At 52.5% G+C, this 13,905-nt stretch overlaps 1 protein-coding gene across 1 annotated transcript; it reads right to left on the bottom strand.

Moving 5' to 3' along the window:
• Positions 1-1,404: 1,404 nt before the first annotated feature.
• Positions 1,405-12,728, bottom strand: RSL1D1 (ribosomal L1 domain containing 1). Its single transcript, XM_039233619.1, has 9 exons — positions 12,560-12,728; positions 11,723-11,862; positions 8,978-9,116; positions 7,699-7,847; positions 7,508-7,609; positions 6,300-6,393; positions 6,088-6,213; positions 3,846-4,139; positions 1,405-1,931 (listed from the first exon to the last, which is right to left on the bottom strand). The coding sequence occupies exons 1-9, from the start codon at positions 12,656-12,658 to the stop codon at positions 1,605-1,607; spliced, it is 1,470 nt and encodes a 489-aa protein (XP_039089550.1). The 5' UTR covers positions 12,659-12,728; the 3' UTR covers positions 1,405-1,604.
• Positions 12,729-13,905: the final 1,177 nt, after the last annotated feature.

Here is a 13,905-nt window from a genome sequence, read left to right as displayed (position 1 = left end):
ACTATGGCAGCGGCTTCCCATACTCCTCTCGGCCCCAGGTCGCAGCCCCACCGGCCAGCTGGGACCGCGCCCAAGCCTCGGAGACCTAGTAGCGTGACTCGCGCCTTGTTGCAATTCAGCATTTCCACCCATTCCCCAGCCGCAGCTTTCCGTTGTCCAAAAATGGGCACCCTGCTTAAGAAGTTTAAATAAATCTGCCGTTTTCAACCTAACTCCCGAGTGACTCCTTCCCATCACGACGCAGCCACAGACCAGAGAAATCGCTTGGTGTCACAGCCTCTTCAGTGGCTGGAGGGTGGGATTAAAAACCCGGACACGACCCCCTCCCCCATCACGTCAGGTAGACACGAGCGGGGTGGCGCACGTGATTACGTACTGCAGACGTACTTCACCTTCTTCTGCGTGTGATGCAAGGCTGGCCGTGTTCCCACGGCACGTCGTTTCTGTGGAAAGTTCAAATCAATTCTGCTAATCCTTTCTGTGAAAGGTGTACTTGATAACCTACAAGGATAGCGGGATGACAAAATTCTGTCACTTTAGAGGATTTTAGTATTTTACTTTATTTTTATTAAAAATTTTTTAAGTTTTTTATTTATTTTTGAGAGAGAGAGACTGCGTGAGCAGGGGAGGGTCAGAGAGGGAGACACAGAATCTGAAGCAGGCTCCGGGCTCTGAGCTGTCAGCACAGAGTCTGACTCCGGGCTCGAACCCTCAAACTGTGAGATCAGGACCTGGGCTGAAGTCGGACGCTTAACCGACTGAGCCACCCAGGCGCCCCGATTTCAGGATGTAAAAAGTTAAGGTTACGACTTGATCTGGGGCACTAAAAAGCAAATGCTCTTGCTCCTCTAACTTGATGGACGGCCGTCCGTCTGGAAGCAGACTGGTTTCTGAACCACGTGATCTCTGACCGCACACCTCACTTTGGCCTTTCCTGTAGGATGGTGACTCCATCGCCTACCGCTAGGGACGGGGACCCCCACTCACATCGCGGGGAAAGGGCCAAGCACCTGAAAAGTCACCGACTGTCTCAGAACGTGCCCAACTTCACCCAACACACGCCCCTCAGCGGCCCACAGCCTGGGCTGACCACCACCAAAATCAACGATTTGATTCCAAAACCCACCGAGGGCCTCTCGTATGTTCCACAGGGGAGTGCCAGGCAGCAAGCCCATCCCTGGCCCGCAGACAAGCTCCAGGAAGGTTTGCACAAACCAGGGTAACGGAGCCTAGGTGACACGGACGGTGACAGTGGCTGGGGATAGGGGTCACATTGTAGGGATTCACGTGAAACCATCAGGACAGGGAACGTCCAGGGTGTACGCAGAAGCCAACGCTCCGCTTTAACAACGTCCACAGAGAAGCACTGTATTTTCCCCGTTACGTCAGCACACACACGGAAAAGCAACTTAAAAAACGGCTTTACTTCACAACGACTGGTTCTGACGCCCACAGACACTCGTCAGAATTGCCTGCAGAGGACTGGAGGATTAATCCGGTGTTGAAGCCTGGGCCTCGCTCCGGAGGGGCCGTCCTGGGTAGGGCCGGGAGCCGACCACGTTTTAGGAGTCTGGATGACTCCTTCTGCTAGAGTCTCTGATCTTTTAGGTCGACTGGGGCACTCGGGGCTTTTTGGGACACTGTTTGGGGGTGTGGGGGGCTTTCTTCGCGGATTTACTGGGAGTAGCAAAGACCTTGGCCCCTGGCTTTTTGGTCATCTGTCTTGGGTCTTTTTTCCCCAGCGAAGAGCTTCGTTCCTTTCCCGCCTCTCCTCTGAGTCTCGGCTTCTTGCCCGGGCTCTTTCCCGGGGCCTTGGGCCCTGCGGCCTGTGGGGTCTCCAAGCCGGGCGAGGCCTTTCTCTTCTTCCCGCGAGGCGCGCTAGGACCGCGGCTCTTCTTCGGAGGCTTCTCTCCTGTGGCGAGTTTCTGCACCTGAGGAAAAGAGGAGCGTCAGGTCCAAGGAGAGGCAGCCCCGGCCACCTAACGCCGAGAGGCACCGTCTTGACCGCTGGCCCTGGGGAAGCCGAGACGAGCGCCGGGGCTTTGCCTCCCGCCGCTCGGCCATGCTGAAGGGCAAGCGTGCTCGGTCGTTACGGACAGTGGCCAGGACCCCGCTGCTCTCCCTGGCCCACAGGAGACTCTGACTCTCACTCTGGCCGAGGCGGGGACTCTGCCCCACCTTTCTCGCTGGGGGTCAACGGGACGCTCCCAAACTGGGTGCGTCAGGGACGCCTGCTTCCCGAGGCAGGCGGAGGGGCTCGGCAGGGGAGGGGGTGCGCGCCAGGAGGCACGCCTTTCCTGTCAGTAAATATAAACCGATAGGACTATTCTGGGAGACGTGGAAAGCAGAAAGACGGTAAGAAACAGATTCTCCGGGAGCCGCAGCCACGGCAGTGACGACCTGTTCGCTCCCCGCCCCGGACGAGTGTGCGGTGCGTGCACCGCAAAGCAGCCGCCTCGCGCTTTCCCCATTACGTCGTGACTCTTGCCAGGGCGCCGCGAACGCGTCCTTACTGCCCGAGATTCCGGACGACTTTACAGAGACTGCTGGAGGGGGAACAGGACGTTTCCCCATTCGTGTCTGCAGTGAACAACAGGAAACGCTTACAGCTCGTCACCCCGACCCTTTCCTAGATGGGGTCAAAGGGCAGAGACACTTGTGGCGAACACACCGCCCAGCAGGCTACGCGGAGCCCTTGTTTCCCACGCACCACGACCGACTGCTATCCCGTCAGGACGAAAAGAGTGTGCTTTTTCTAAAAACAACGACACGTTTACAGCTCACGTAGCGATCACTCACATTGACTTAGAGCAGATTCAAAAACCCAGAGGCAAACTCCGTAGCAGCTGGGGACACAGAGGGATGCACTCCCCGGGAAAGGGGATCCTAACCCCACTGAAGAACAGGCCAGTGCAGAGCCAGCCCTGGGCACTGCCTCCCCTGTAGAGGACCGCACGGGCGCAAGGTACGGACAGGCTGAGCCCAGAGGCCCCCAGCGTCTTTTCTGTGCCCTCCAGTCTCCCCCCCTCACGGTCTGCCCCCTCTCCTAGCAGCTGGATGGACGCTGTGAGTACGAGAAAAAGCTTCACCCAAGAACCAGTGTTAAAGAACTCAGTTCCAGGGTGCCTGGGTGGCTCAATCAGTTAAGCGTCAGACTTCGGCTCAGGTCATGATCTTACAGTTCGTGGGTTCAAGCCCCGTGTCGGGCTCTGTGCTGACAGCTCAGAGCCTGGAGCCTGCTTGACTGTGTCTCCCTCTCTCTGATCCTCCCCTGTTCACTGTCTGTCTCCATCTCTCAAAAAAGTAAATAAAAAACATTAAAAAATAAACAAACAAACAAACCAAAAACTCAGTTCCTTTCCATGATCTCCTGTGACACCCACGAAGTCGGACTGCAGGAGCCCAGGGGGCGGGGTGTCTGAAAGGTTTTACGGGCAGGACCCAGCACCCACGCCTGCCCTGGTACATTTCCTAGGCCTGACTACGTGCGGACCCGGGACTCACTGGCAGAAACTGAACCACTGCCCCCAGGTGTGCCCGGGCTTGCATTTTACAGCCACAGGTGAGGTGTCCTAGGACTGCTAGCGTGACCACAGCCCCTGACTGTAAGACGCACTACGGGGCCACACATCACCCCACATCACCCCGATCTAGGCAAAGGAGGTACCTCAGGGCTTCTGGGTCTAGCCGGTAGTTTCCATCTCTTACTTTGGGATCTTTGCTACGACAGATTCTGCCTGAAATGCACTCGGGACAAACAACGCCTCCGTCCCCGCGCCACTCAGCAGGGCCTGCCTGACACACAGGGACGCCGAGGCCACCCATCCCGAGCACAGTAAGGATACCTCTCCGTTTTCTTTCGCTGGACTCTCCTCTATTGGCACCAGCACAGGGATCTCCTCTTCCAATTCGTCCTGCACTCTGCTCCGGGCCTTTGCTCGTCTGCTCTCCTTCTTCCCACACGCTTGGGTCTCCTCCCTCCGGGGCGCGGGGTCCTTCGCGGGCGCACTAGTGCCGGGGCTCGCTTCCTCCTTCGGGGCCGATGCAGCCTTCCTGGCCCGCTTCGTAAGCCTTTTGTTTCTTTTCTTCCCTTTCTGTTTTTCACGATACTCTTTCTGCTTTTGTTTTTTCCTTAATTCCTACCAAAAAACAAAACAAAAAATTCAAAACAAAAAAGCCACACAAAGCCCCAAGCATACCTTTAGTTGGGAATACACTTGCAGGTAAATAACTGGCACAGATTTAGCACGTGCATTTCCGATTATTCGCAAGCTTCTGGAAAGTGCCTTGGTCTGTACCAATTCTAAGCAAACAAACCACACCACTGCCAGCACCTGGACCTCAACTCCACTGTGGTTCTGACTCAGGCAAAGAGGCACGCGGTGTGGTGAACCCCGGAGGGTTCTGCAAGGCTGCAGTCTCAGCTTCTGAAAGTTGTAGGTGAGTAAGAATTACCCTAGGGGCGCCTGGGTGGCTCAGGCAGCTGAGTGTCGAGTGTCCAACTCGATTTTGGCTCAGGTCGTGATGCCAGGGGCGTGGGGTCCAGCCCTGTGTTGGGCTCTGCTCAACTCCTCCTCATCCGCGCCCCCCCCCAGCTTCTGTACACACATACCCCTTTTCTCTCTTGCAAATAAAAATTAAAAAAATAAAATAGCTAAAAAGAAAAAAAAAAAGAATTACCCTAAACTGTAGAGTATTCTGATGTAAATACATCTCAGAACAGTTTAAGAAAAAAAAAAAACCTGGCAATTTCCCCTCCTTCAGACGGTGGCTGCAGTTAGAAGATTAAGAAGTTTACAGACCGGGAGGTCCACTGTCCTCACCACTGTCCGGATGTGTTAAATGACACCCATAATAATGTGTAAATTCTGTCTTAGCCAACAATTCCAACATTTTCACAAAATCTTCAAATGCACATTCCAACAGATGGCAAAAAAATTCAGATTTCTCACTACTGATAATGGTAGTCTGTTATTTCGGACCATCCTCCCAATGAAAACAAGTAAGAGTGGGGTGAAATATTAAAACAACTTTTTTCCTTAAAGGCATCACTGAGCCGACTACCTGTAAGACACACGGACCGTGGGTGAGCGAGCCCAGAAGCAAATTCTGCCCCGAGTATTTGCTGATGGCTAACTTCTGCTTTAACAGGGGGTGGGATGGCTGGAGAGAAATCAAAGTCCAGAGTCCACACCAGGCAGGGGTCCTAAGAGGAACTGCACCCCCCTAAGCTGGGACCCCAGAGTCACGCTCTCGGGGTGAAGATGAACAGGACTGGAGGTGTGCAGATTCTCGGCACGCTTTGCTCTGAATCACTCAGGGAATCTCAAGCCTTTGATCTGCTTTTGGGGAGTCCCGGGCCAGGGGCCCCGAGGCGCCCAGCAGACTGAAACGGAACCAGCGGGCACACAGAACGGGCTGGGGCACAGGCCGTCCGGTGCTCGGACGGGGAGGCCGCGAAGCAAGCGCGCCTAACGTGCTCCAAGAACTAAGGCGAACGGGAGGCTCACCAGTAACACGGAACTGGAGAAAGGAGAGCCGGTGCGGAAAAGAACATGCAACTTCTAGAAGCGGGGGGAGAAAATCAAAAGACCAAAATGAAAAACCCACTGACCACGATTAACGTGGCTAAAAAAAAAAAAAGCGTCACCAACCTAGGAGACTGTGCTAAGAAACAGCAGAATAACCTGAATTTTCCCTCGTCCTACCTACAGCACGCAGAGCCTACGAACCCAAACGGAGAGGTAACTGTTCGCCCCGCACAATCGCAAACGCCGCCCACAGAAAGGCTAACCCGCGCGACCTGGGTTTTCTTTCAGCTCCTCCTGCCGCCGCGCAGGCCGCCACCGAACCTCCTCAGCCCGCCTCAGAGAAATCAAAAACGATCGATGGACACCAGCCATTTACATTAGACCTGAGCGCACTTCGTTCACGCCACGAACTCATGTCGTGGGTAGAGCGGAGACAAGGCGCCTAAAGCACAAGCAGCGGGCACCGCTGAAGGCCGGGCGGGAACGGAACCCGCTCCTCTCCTGGGGCCGCGGATCCGCGTGATTAAGCCCACTTGGTGTTTACAGTTTGACTCACCTTCTTCTTCTGGCCGGGGGTGCGGACGCCTCTGGCCTCACCCTGACAGCTGACGAACGAGGAGAAGATGGGAAGGGAAGCCGAGCGCTCGGTCTTCACATACAGGAGCTTCACGCTCTCCCACTTCTGCAACAGAGACAAGAGCGACACGATCGGTCCCCGGTCCGTGTCCCCCGCGCCAACCACCGGCTGCTGCAGCTGGGAGCCCGCACCTCTGGCAGCTTCTGTGAAAGCCTCTTGGTGACGGTGATGATATTGTCAATGATGTGCTGAACCTCCATCCCAGTGTGACCGACGCGGATCGTGCTGAAATGTAACACAGCGTCAGACAAGACAACTTTTAGGAAAAATTGGTCAAAATAATAATAATAATAATAATAATAATGATTTGTGTTTTGGGGCATCTGGGTGGCTCATTCGGTTAAGCATCCGACTTCGGCTCAGGTCATGATCTCACTGTTCGTGGGTTCAAGCCCCGTGTTGGGCTCTGTGCTGACAGCTCAGAGCCTTGAGCCTGCTTTGGATTCTGTGTCTCCCTCTCTCCGTCCTCCCCCACATGCACTCTGTCTCTCTCTCAAAAATAAACATTAAAAAAAATATTTAAAAACTTTGTTTTTCAAAATGCAGCACAAGCAGGTATGTGAGAAATCTAAATACACAATCCTAAAAAAAATTAAGAAACATTAAAAAATTTAGAAACATGAAAATCTTTAGTGTTTCAACAGATTTTTTTATTCTCTCTTGATCTCTCTCTCTCTGCCCCCGCCCGTGCTTGTGTGCACATGTGCATGCTCTCTCTCAAAATAAATAAACAGAAATTAATTTAAGGTTACCTGGGGGGCTCAGTTAGTTAAGCGTCTGACTCTTGGTTTAGGCTCAGGTCAAGATCTCATAGTTGGTGAGTTTGAACCCTGTGTCAGGCCCTGCACTGACAGCCCAGAGCCTCCTTGCCACTTCTCTCTTCCTCTCTGGCTTGTGCATGTGGGTGCGCACGCTCTTTCCAAAAATATTACATAAGTAATTTTTAAAATAAAAGTGAAACTTTTTAAAAGCGGGGTGGGGGGCACCTGGGTGGCTCAGTTAAGCGTTTGACTCTGCATTTGGGCTCATGAGCTCACAGTTCAGGACTCTGAGCCCTGGGTCAGGCTCTGCACCGACAGCGCGAAGCCTGCTTGTGATTCTCTCTCTATTCTGAACACTCTCACTCCTACATAGAGAACACTGATATAGACCATTTGCATCACTGGAAAGCTCTATGGGGCGGGCGCTTCTAAAGACTTAAATACTTCTGAGGGATGGACTTAACTTTCGATAGAAGGCTGTAGTTTTCCTTCACACAATCTCGTAAAGAAGAGCTTACAGGACTATCATCGACTGAACACAGACTAAACACAGGCACACGCGAACACCTTCTCCCTACCTGCAAGAACCGCTTTTCGAGATGTTCAAGATAGTTCCGCCTATACAGTTATTGATCTCCCTGGACAAATTCTTGGCCAGAAGGTTCACCGGTACCGGAACTCTGTAACGACACACAGGCGCTCAGAGCACAATGTCCATGCACCCAGGGCGCTCCCGGGGCTCAGCTTCGGTGGCTGCGAGGAAACCTACTTCTTTCTGTGGTAGAAGTGCCTCCCCAGGTGGGACGGTAAGAGCCGCCGGATCCGCGCGTCGGTGAGGAAGAAGTCGAAGCTGCCCAAGAGGCGAAGCTTGGCTTCATAGGCCTTGTATTCTGTCTTTAAAGTTCGGAGAGGGATGATCTAGAAACACGAGGAGAACGAAAAACATGGCAAGTTAAGAACTCGAACAGGAAGAAACCCTCGAGCAAGACCGTGCGTCTGAGTCTTTCATTGCCGTAGGGCCACAGGGCAGCAGCCACGCAGGGAGCCTGCGGTGTGCCGGGCGCCGTGCCCGCCGCTGGAGGGAGCCAGGGACCCAGCTCAAGCAAGGGCACCGAGGATTGTAAACCATGCCTGGAAGCGCCAAGTCCGAGGCAAACCCGGGACGTTCCCGAAGGGCAGACGACGACCTAATGGGGCAATCTTCTGTGACGTCTTCAAGATATAAAAGGTCCTGCTGGGGACGCCTGGGCGGCTCAGTCGGTTGAGCGTCTGACCGGCTCAGGTCATAATCTCCTGGTTCGTGGGTTCGAGCCCTATGGGCTCTGTGCTGGCTGCTTGGAGCCCAGAGCCTGCTTTGGATTCTGTGTCTCCCTCTCTCTCTGCCCCTCCCCCACTTGCAGTCTGCCTCTCTCTCTCTCAAAAAAAAAAAAGAAAAAAGGTACTGCTGTACATGCTGGCTTCTGGGGTCAAGAAACTTTAACAGCCCATCCATCATAGAGAAGATAGGATATGCTCTACTAAAGCCAATGAGAATTAAAAAAAAAAAAATTAAATTAAAATTTAAATTCCTAGGGGCGCCTGGCTGGCTCCATCAGTGGAGCAGGCCACTCCTGATCTCGGGGTTACAGGTTCAAGCCTCAGGTTGGGTACACAAATTACTTAAGACCAAATCCTTAAAAAAAAAAAAAAAAAAAAAAAAAAAAAAAAAAAAAAAAAAAAAAAAAAAAAAAAAAAAAAAAATCCCTAGGAAAGAACTACTATTACAAGGTAGTACAGGAATGTATTATCTATCACTTTGGTCAAAAGAGTAAATCAGGGGGCGCCTGGTTAAGCGCCTGGTTAGTCGGTTAAGCGTCCGACTTTCGCTTAGGTCATGATCTCGCGGTTCGTGGGTTCGAGCCCCGCGTCGGGCTCTGTGCTGACTGCCAGCTCTCTCTCTCTCCAGAAAAAAAATAAAACATTAAAAAAAAAAAAAACATTAAAAAAAAAAAAAAAAAAAGAGTAAATCAGGTCTTTTAAGTGTCCTGTAAATATCACCCGCTCCTGACCTGAGAAATCGTTTTAATTCCATGTTTGTTCAAAAGCTTCTTGTAAAACTGCTCTGTCTTTTCAGGAGTTAAATTGGGTTCATCCTTGGTAAGTAAGCAAATATCTGTTAAATCTGATCGAATACCATGAGGCAAGGACCTGCAAAACACAGGAGAAGGAATTGAGAAGTCAAGCATTAAAACAGACAAAATCTATGTTTCTACTCCAATAACACAATAAATTCAGTCACTTCAACAAACCTCATTCATGCTACGTAGGCAAATACTCTACCAAGAACATTTAAAAATACATCTAGTGTTCAATGGTATGGACAGATTTTAAGATTCAAGTAAATCATCATATTGAGAGTTGGACTCTCAATTAATATTTGGGATAGAACTAGACTTAACTATAATCAATGATACCCTGAAGAGTCCACATGCAGCTACAATTACTTTATATGCTGCTCTATGTGCCTATGAACTATCCGTGACCACCCTGGTTTCAGGAGGATAGTTGGGTTCGGAACTGTCCCCTGCATAAAACCCTGGGCTCTAAAAGCAAAGTAACTCTTAAGAGCTGAACAGAAGGGGCGCCTGGGTGGCTCCGTTGGTTGAGCAACTGACTCGTCTCTCAGGTCAGGTCTGATCTCATGATTTGTGAGATTGAACCCCTTGTCGATTTCAGTACCGAGCCTGCTTGGGATTATCTCTCTCCCTCTCTCTCTGCCCTTCCCCTGTTCTCTCTCTTTCAAAATAAATAAGCTTAAAAAGAAAAGCTGAATAGAAAACGCGTGCAGCAAAGAAACAGGGACCAGCAAACAAATGTTGTTATAGTTGACTCTTAAGACAAGAAAAGGGTTTAGCTCATTTCCTCAGCCTATGTGTTTGGAGGAAATGTTTCCTTAGTTTAAGAGGTGATCACAAGGGGCGCCTGGGTGGCTCAGTCGGTTAAGTGTCCGACTTAGGCTCAGGTCATGATCTCGCGGCTCGTGGGTTCAAGCCCCGCATCAGGCTCTGTGCTGACAGCTTCAGATTTTGTGTCTCCCTCTCTCTCTGCCCCTCCCTCACTCCTGCTCTCTCAATTAAAAAAAAAAAAAAAAAAAAGACGGCGATCCTGAGGGGCTTGTCAAACAAGATGGGAAGTGATCCAAAGCTGGTAAGGAGCAGAAATCATCATGAGGTGAGTAGTTGGGAAAATATCCTAGAGAAGGCAACAGGGCTTTCCAGAAAGAAGAAACCACCTGGGCAGACATGTGAAATACAGAATGCAGGCAGGATATCTAACACAGTGACCAAGGCAGGCTGGCTGGGCCAGGTTTGGGATCACCAGGTAATAGAGCGTATGAGGACTCAGAAGTCTTTCCAATCTGTAATCGTTCTTGCCACCTCCTTGGGAAGAGGGGTGCAACATAAAAGAAACCAGCTATCCTACACACTTTCTTTAACACACGTGGCTTTTTAAAAAAATTATTTATTTATTTTGAGAGAGAGAAAAAGAGAAAAAACACGGTCGGAGCAGAGAGGAGAGAGAATCCCAAGCAAGCTCTGTAACATCAGCACTGAGCCCGATGTGGGGCTCAAACCCACGAACTGTGAGATCATGACCTGAGCTGAGATCAAGAGTTGGACACTTAACCGACAGCGCCACCCAGGTGCCCAGCTCAGTCAGCTTTTCTGGACACCCAGGAGATAAAAGAATTCCACAGAGGCAGGAGTGTCAGACAGAATACAGCGCGTTTGGGACGCCTGGGTGGCTGGGTCGTTAAGCGTCCGACTTTCGCTGAGGTCATGATTTCGCGGTTCGTGGGTTCGAGCCCCGCATCGGGCTCTGTGCTGACTGCCAGCTCAGAGCCTGGAGCCTGTTTCAGTCTGTGGCTCCCTCTCTCTCTGACCCTCCCCTGCTCATGCTGTCTCTCTCTCTCTCCTAGAAAAAAAAAAAAAAAGAATACAGCGCGTGTTCATTTTGTTTTTCAAGTATAATTATGTCCCAAATATTACATGGGACCTACTTATACTAAAAAATTACTTGTATTTTTATTTGCTAAGTCTGGCAACTTTGCAGAGAAGGCATCTCTGACCTAAGAGTCCTAGAGCAATAAGAAGATGTGATCGCCATGGATTTGTTTTTCAGAAGGAGCTCACTGCCAAGTCTGTAATCATCTGTGTATGAAGGAGCGAGTCAGGGACCTCAGGAGGTTAGCTTGTAACTAGCATAACACCGAAAGATGACAGACTCTGTACAAATACAAAAGCTGTCCTAATTTATTCGAAGCCCAGGTTTCAGATTCAACAGAGCTGTCCATCAGTCCCCAGAACACTGGTGACGTTTTTAGGTAATTTAAGCATGTCTGAATTTTTTTTTATTATTATTTTTTAATGTTTTATTTATTTCTAGGAGAGAGAGAGAGAGAGAGAGAGAGAGAGAGAGAGGGAGACAGCGTGAGCAGGGGAGGGTCAGAGAGAGAGGGAGTCACAGACTGAAACAGGCTCCAGGCTCTGAGCTGGCAGTCAGCACAGAGCCCGACGCGGGGCTCGAACCCACGAACCTCGAGATCATGACCTAAGCGAAAGTCGGACGCTTAACCGACTAAGCCACCCAGGCGCCCCTGAATTTTTTTTTTTTTTAAAGGCACAATTATATATTCCAACTCATATTTTTATTTTGAATTTGCAAAGTGTCCACTAGAAACATAAGGGCAACTGTTAAAGCTACACAGAACGAGCACGACGATAAGAAGGGAAAGGCAGAAAATCAGAACTTACAATCGGACCCTCAGTTCTTTACTTGGGATTTTCCATAACACCACCATTAGAAAGAAATTCTCATTCTCATTGAGGAGCAATCCATTCGCGTTTTTCCTGGACTTGGAATGTGCCAACAGAGCCTCCACTGCCTTTCTAATCTGCAACGTGGAGATACACGAACAAATTAAAGCTCCATCTGAGTTAGCATTTGCTCCCTCCTCCCGCCTATTTTCATGCGCAACCTCCATAACCACCTCTATCAGGAGCCTCCGGTTTGGGATCAGTTTGGCGGAAAGCGCCCAAGGATCCGCTCAGCACCCGTCTACAGAAAACAGCCTCTTCCACGTTAAGGCGACGATCGCGCCAGCCGGGACCCGGCTTCCCGGGAACCGGACGGTGAAGGCGGCAACCCCAGGAAACGCGCGACACACAACTGGCGTGTGCTGAGCGCTCTGGGCCAGGCCCCTGGCTACCGCGCTTCACGGGCCTTGCGTCCTCCGATCCCGGGGAGCCGACACCAGCAGAGACCCCTTTTCTTTTTAAACCCCAGGTCACGGAGGCTTGCAAAATTACCCGACCTGCCAAAGTCAAAGGGTAGGGGAGCAAAGCCGGGTGGAACCCACCCCGGAACCCCAGGCTGTACCTGCTTCCTTCCACCTGGAGGGCCAGGCCGCAGGGCTGGCGGCGGCGGGCGTCCCCCCGAGGGCGCGAGGGGCGGGCAGGCGGAGGCCGCGCGACCCAGGGACCCTCCTCCCGAAGCTCCGGGGCCGTCCGCGGGGGCGGGGAGCCGGCACCGACACCCCGCGCCTGTGGCCACCCGGCCCCCCAGCCCCCCGACCCCACGGAACCACTCACCTGCCCTTCGTCCAGCTGATCCAGGGAGGCCGGGGTCTCTGGGGCGGAGGCCGAGGCTGCGGTTGAGGAGGAGGGTGGGGAGGAAGCCGAGCCCTCCATTTCGTTCTCACCTCGTGCAGACGTGCGCGCGGTACCCAGGGCAGGATTCCCGGTGCGCACGCGCGAGCCCGGGCCCGCAGGCGGAAGTTGGGGGGCGGGACCGGTCCCTTACGTCACGTCCGGGAGCGCGGGGTCTGGCCTCGGGATGTCACCCCAGCCGGGTTCGGCAGGCGCGAGCGAGCCGAGTGGGCGGCTGCGCCCGCTGCCCGGGTCTCCGTCGGCAGGCGCGGGAGCAGCCTCGGCGACAAATGGCTCTCCTGCAGCGAGCAAGTCGAGCGAGCGCCTGGAACCCGGGGAGGCCTGTCCGCCCAGCCGGTGGGGTCGCCGACTCTCCGGGAACCCCTCCGCGAGGGGCGCGGGGAGAGCGCCTGGCCCGGCCCGCCCCCCACCCGCGCCGCCCCTCCGGCGTGGTGGGGACGCGAGCCTGAGCCGGCGCCCGTCCCCCTTGGGCCTCGGGCCTCACAAGGCGGGAGGTCAGCGCAGGTACGCGGAAGCGTGCAGGCTGGACACCCCGCGGCCGGAAGAGGTAGAGTCCCCGCGTCCCCGCGTCCCCGCGTCCCCGCGTCCCCGCGTCCCCAGAGGTGACCGCTGTTTCCTGTTCTCCTGGAGCTTTCCAGGGATGTTCTAGGCACGTTTACAAACGACTGTTCCTTTTTTTTCTTTATGGATGATGGGCTTAAACTTAATCTTTTAGCCTCGTAAACCCCTTGTTCTGCGCGTTGGCTCCCCCTCGCCCCCCGAATGCCTATTTCTTGGAGGTTGTCCAGTCTTTGCAACCAGCCACGGGCAGTTTTGAGAGACGGAAGAATGGGAGTAGGAGGCTTTCCATGTCTCTTGTTTCTCCAAAAAACGCTCCTTCCCTATTGTCAAAGCTGGGAGGAGGCATGTTTTGCTGCTGGTTTCTGATAGTGACTTTGTCCGTAATCAGCTTGTAGAAGAAATGTTCTTAAATCTTTGATACCCACTCTTATTTGTCCATTCTAGAATGTCTGTAGGATGGAATTCCTTATAGCACAGTATTAGGAGCTGTTAGGTTAGGCCTCGTGTGTCACGTTTCCTGGTATTATGAGAGGAGCGGTAGGGAGGTCACATGTGTCATTTGAATTCAAGTTTGAGAATCAAGACTTCCAGACCGAAGGAAAGGCATGAATTCAGGTTCACGGGCACGGTGGTGTTTGCAAGTAGTAGGAGGCTGGAGCAGGGACACGAGGAAGGGAGGGACGGAGATGAGGCTAGAATTAATGCAT

The sequence above is a fragment of the Hyaena hyaena genome, unplaced genomic scaffold (genome assembly GCF_003009895.1).
Source record: "Hyaena hyaena isolate Hyena2069 unplaced genomic scaffold, ASM300989v1 scaffold_76, whole genome shotgun sequence".
In the NCBI taxonomy this organism is placed as follows: domain Eukaryota; kingdom Metazoa; phylum Chordata; class Mammalia; order Carnivora; family Hyaenidae; genus Hyaena; species Hyaena hyaena.
Note: the sequence above shows the minus strand (reverse complement) of the source record. Positions and strands in the feature narration are given on the sequence as shown.

Bases quoted from the DNA above. Each gene is read 5' to 3' on its own strand.
- RSL1D1 (XM_039233619.1), bottom strand. From the start codon at position 12,658: ATGGAGGGCTCGGCTTCCTCCCCACCCTCCTCCTCAACCGCAGCCTCG. The intron at 4,140-6,087 runs GTGAGTCAAACT...GTTTTTTGGTAG, and splicing joins CCCCCGGCCAGAAGAAGAAG to GAATTAAGGAAAAAACAAAA. The intron at 1,932-3,845 runs GTATCCTTACTG...TCTTTTCCTCAG, and splicing joins CAGCGAAAGAAAACGGAGAG to GTGCAGAAACTCGCCACAGG.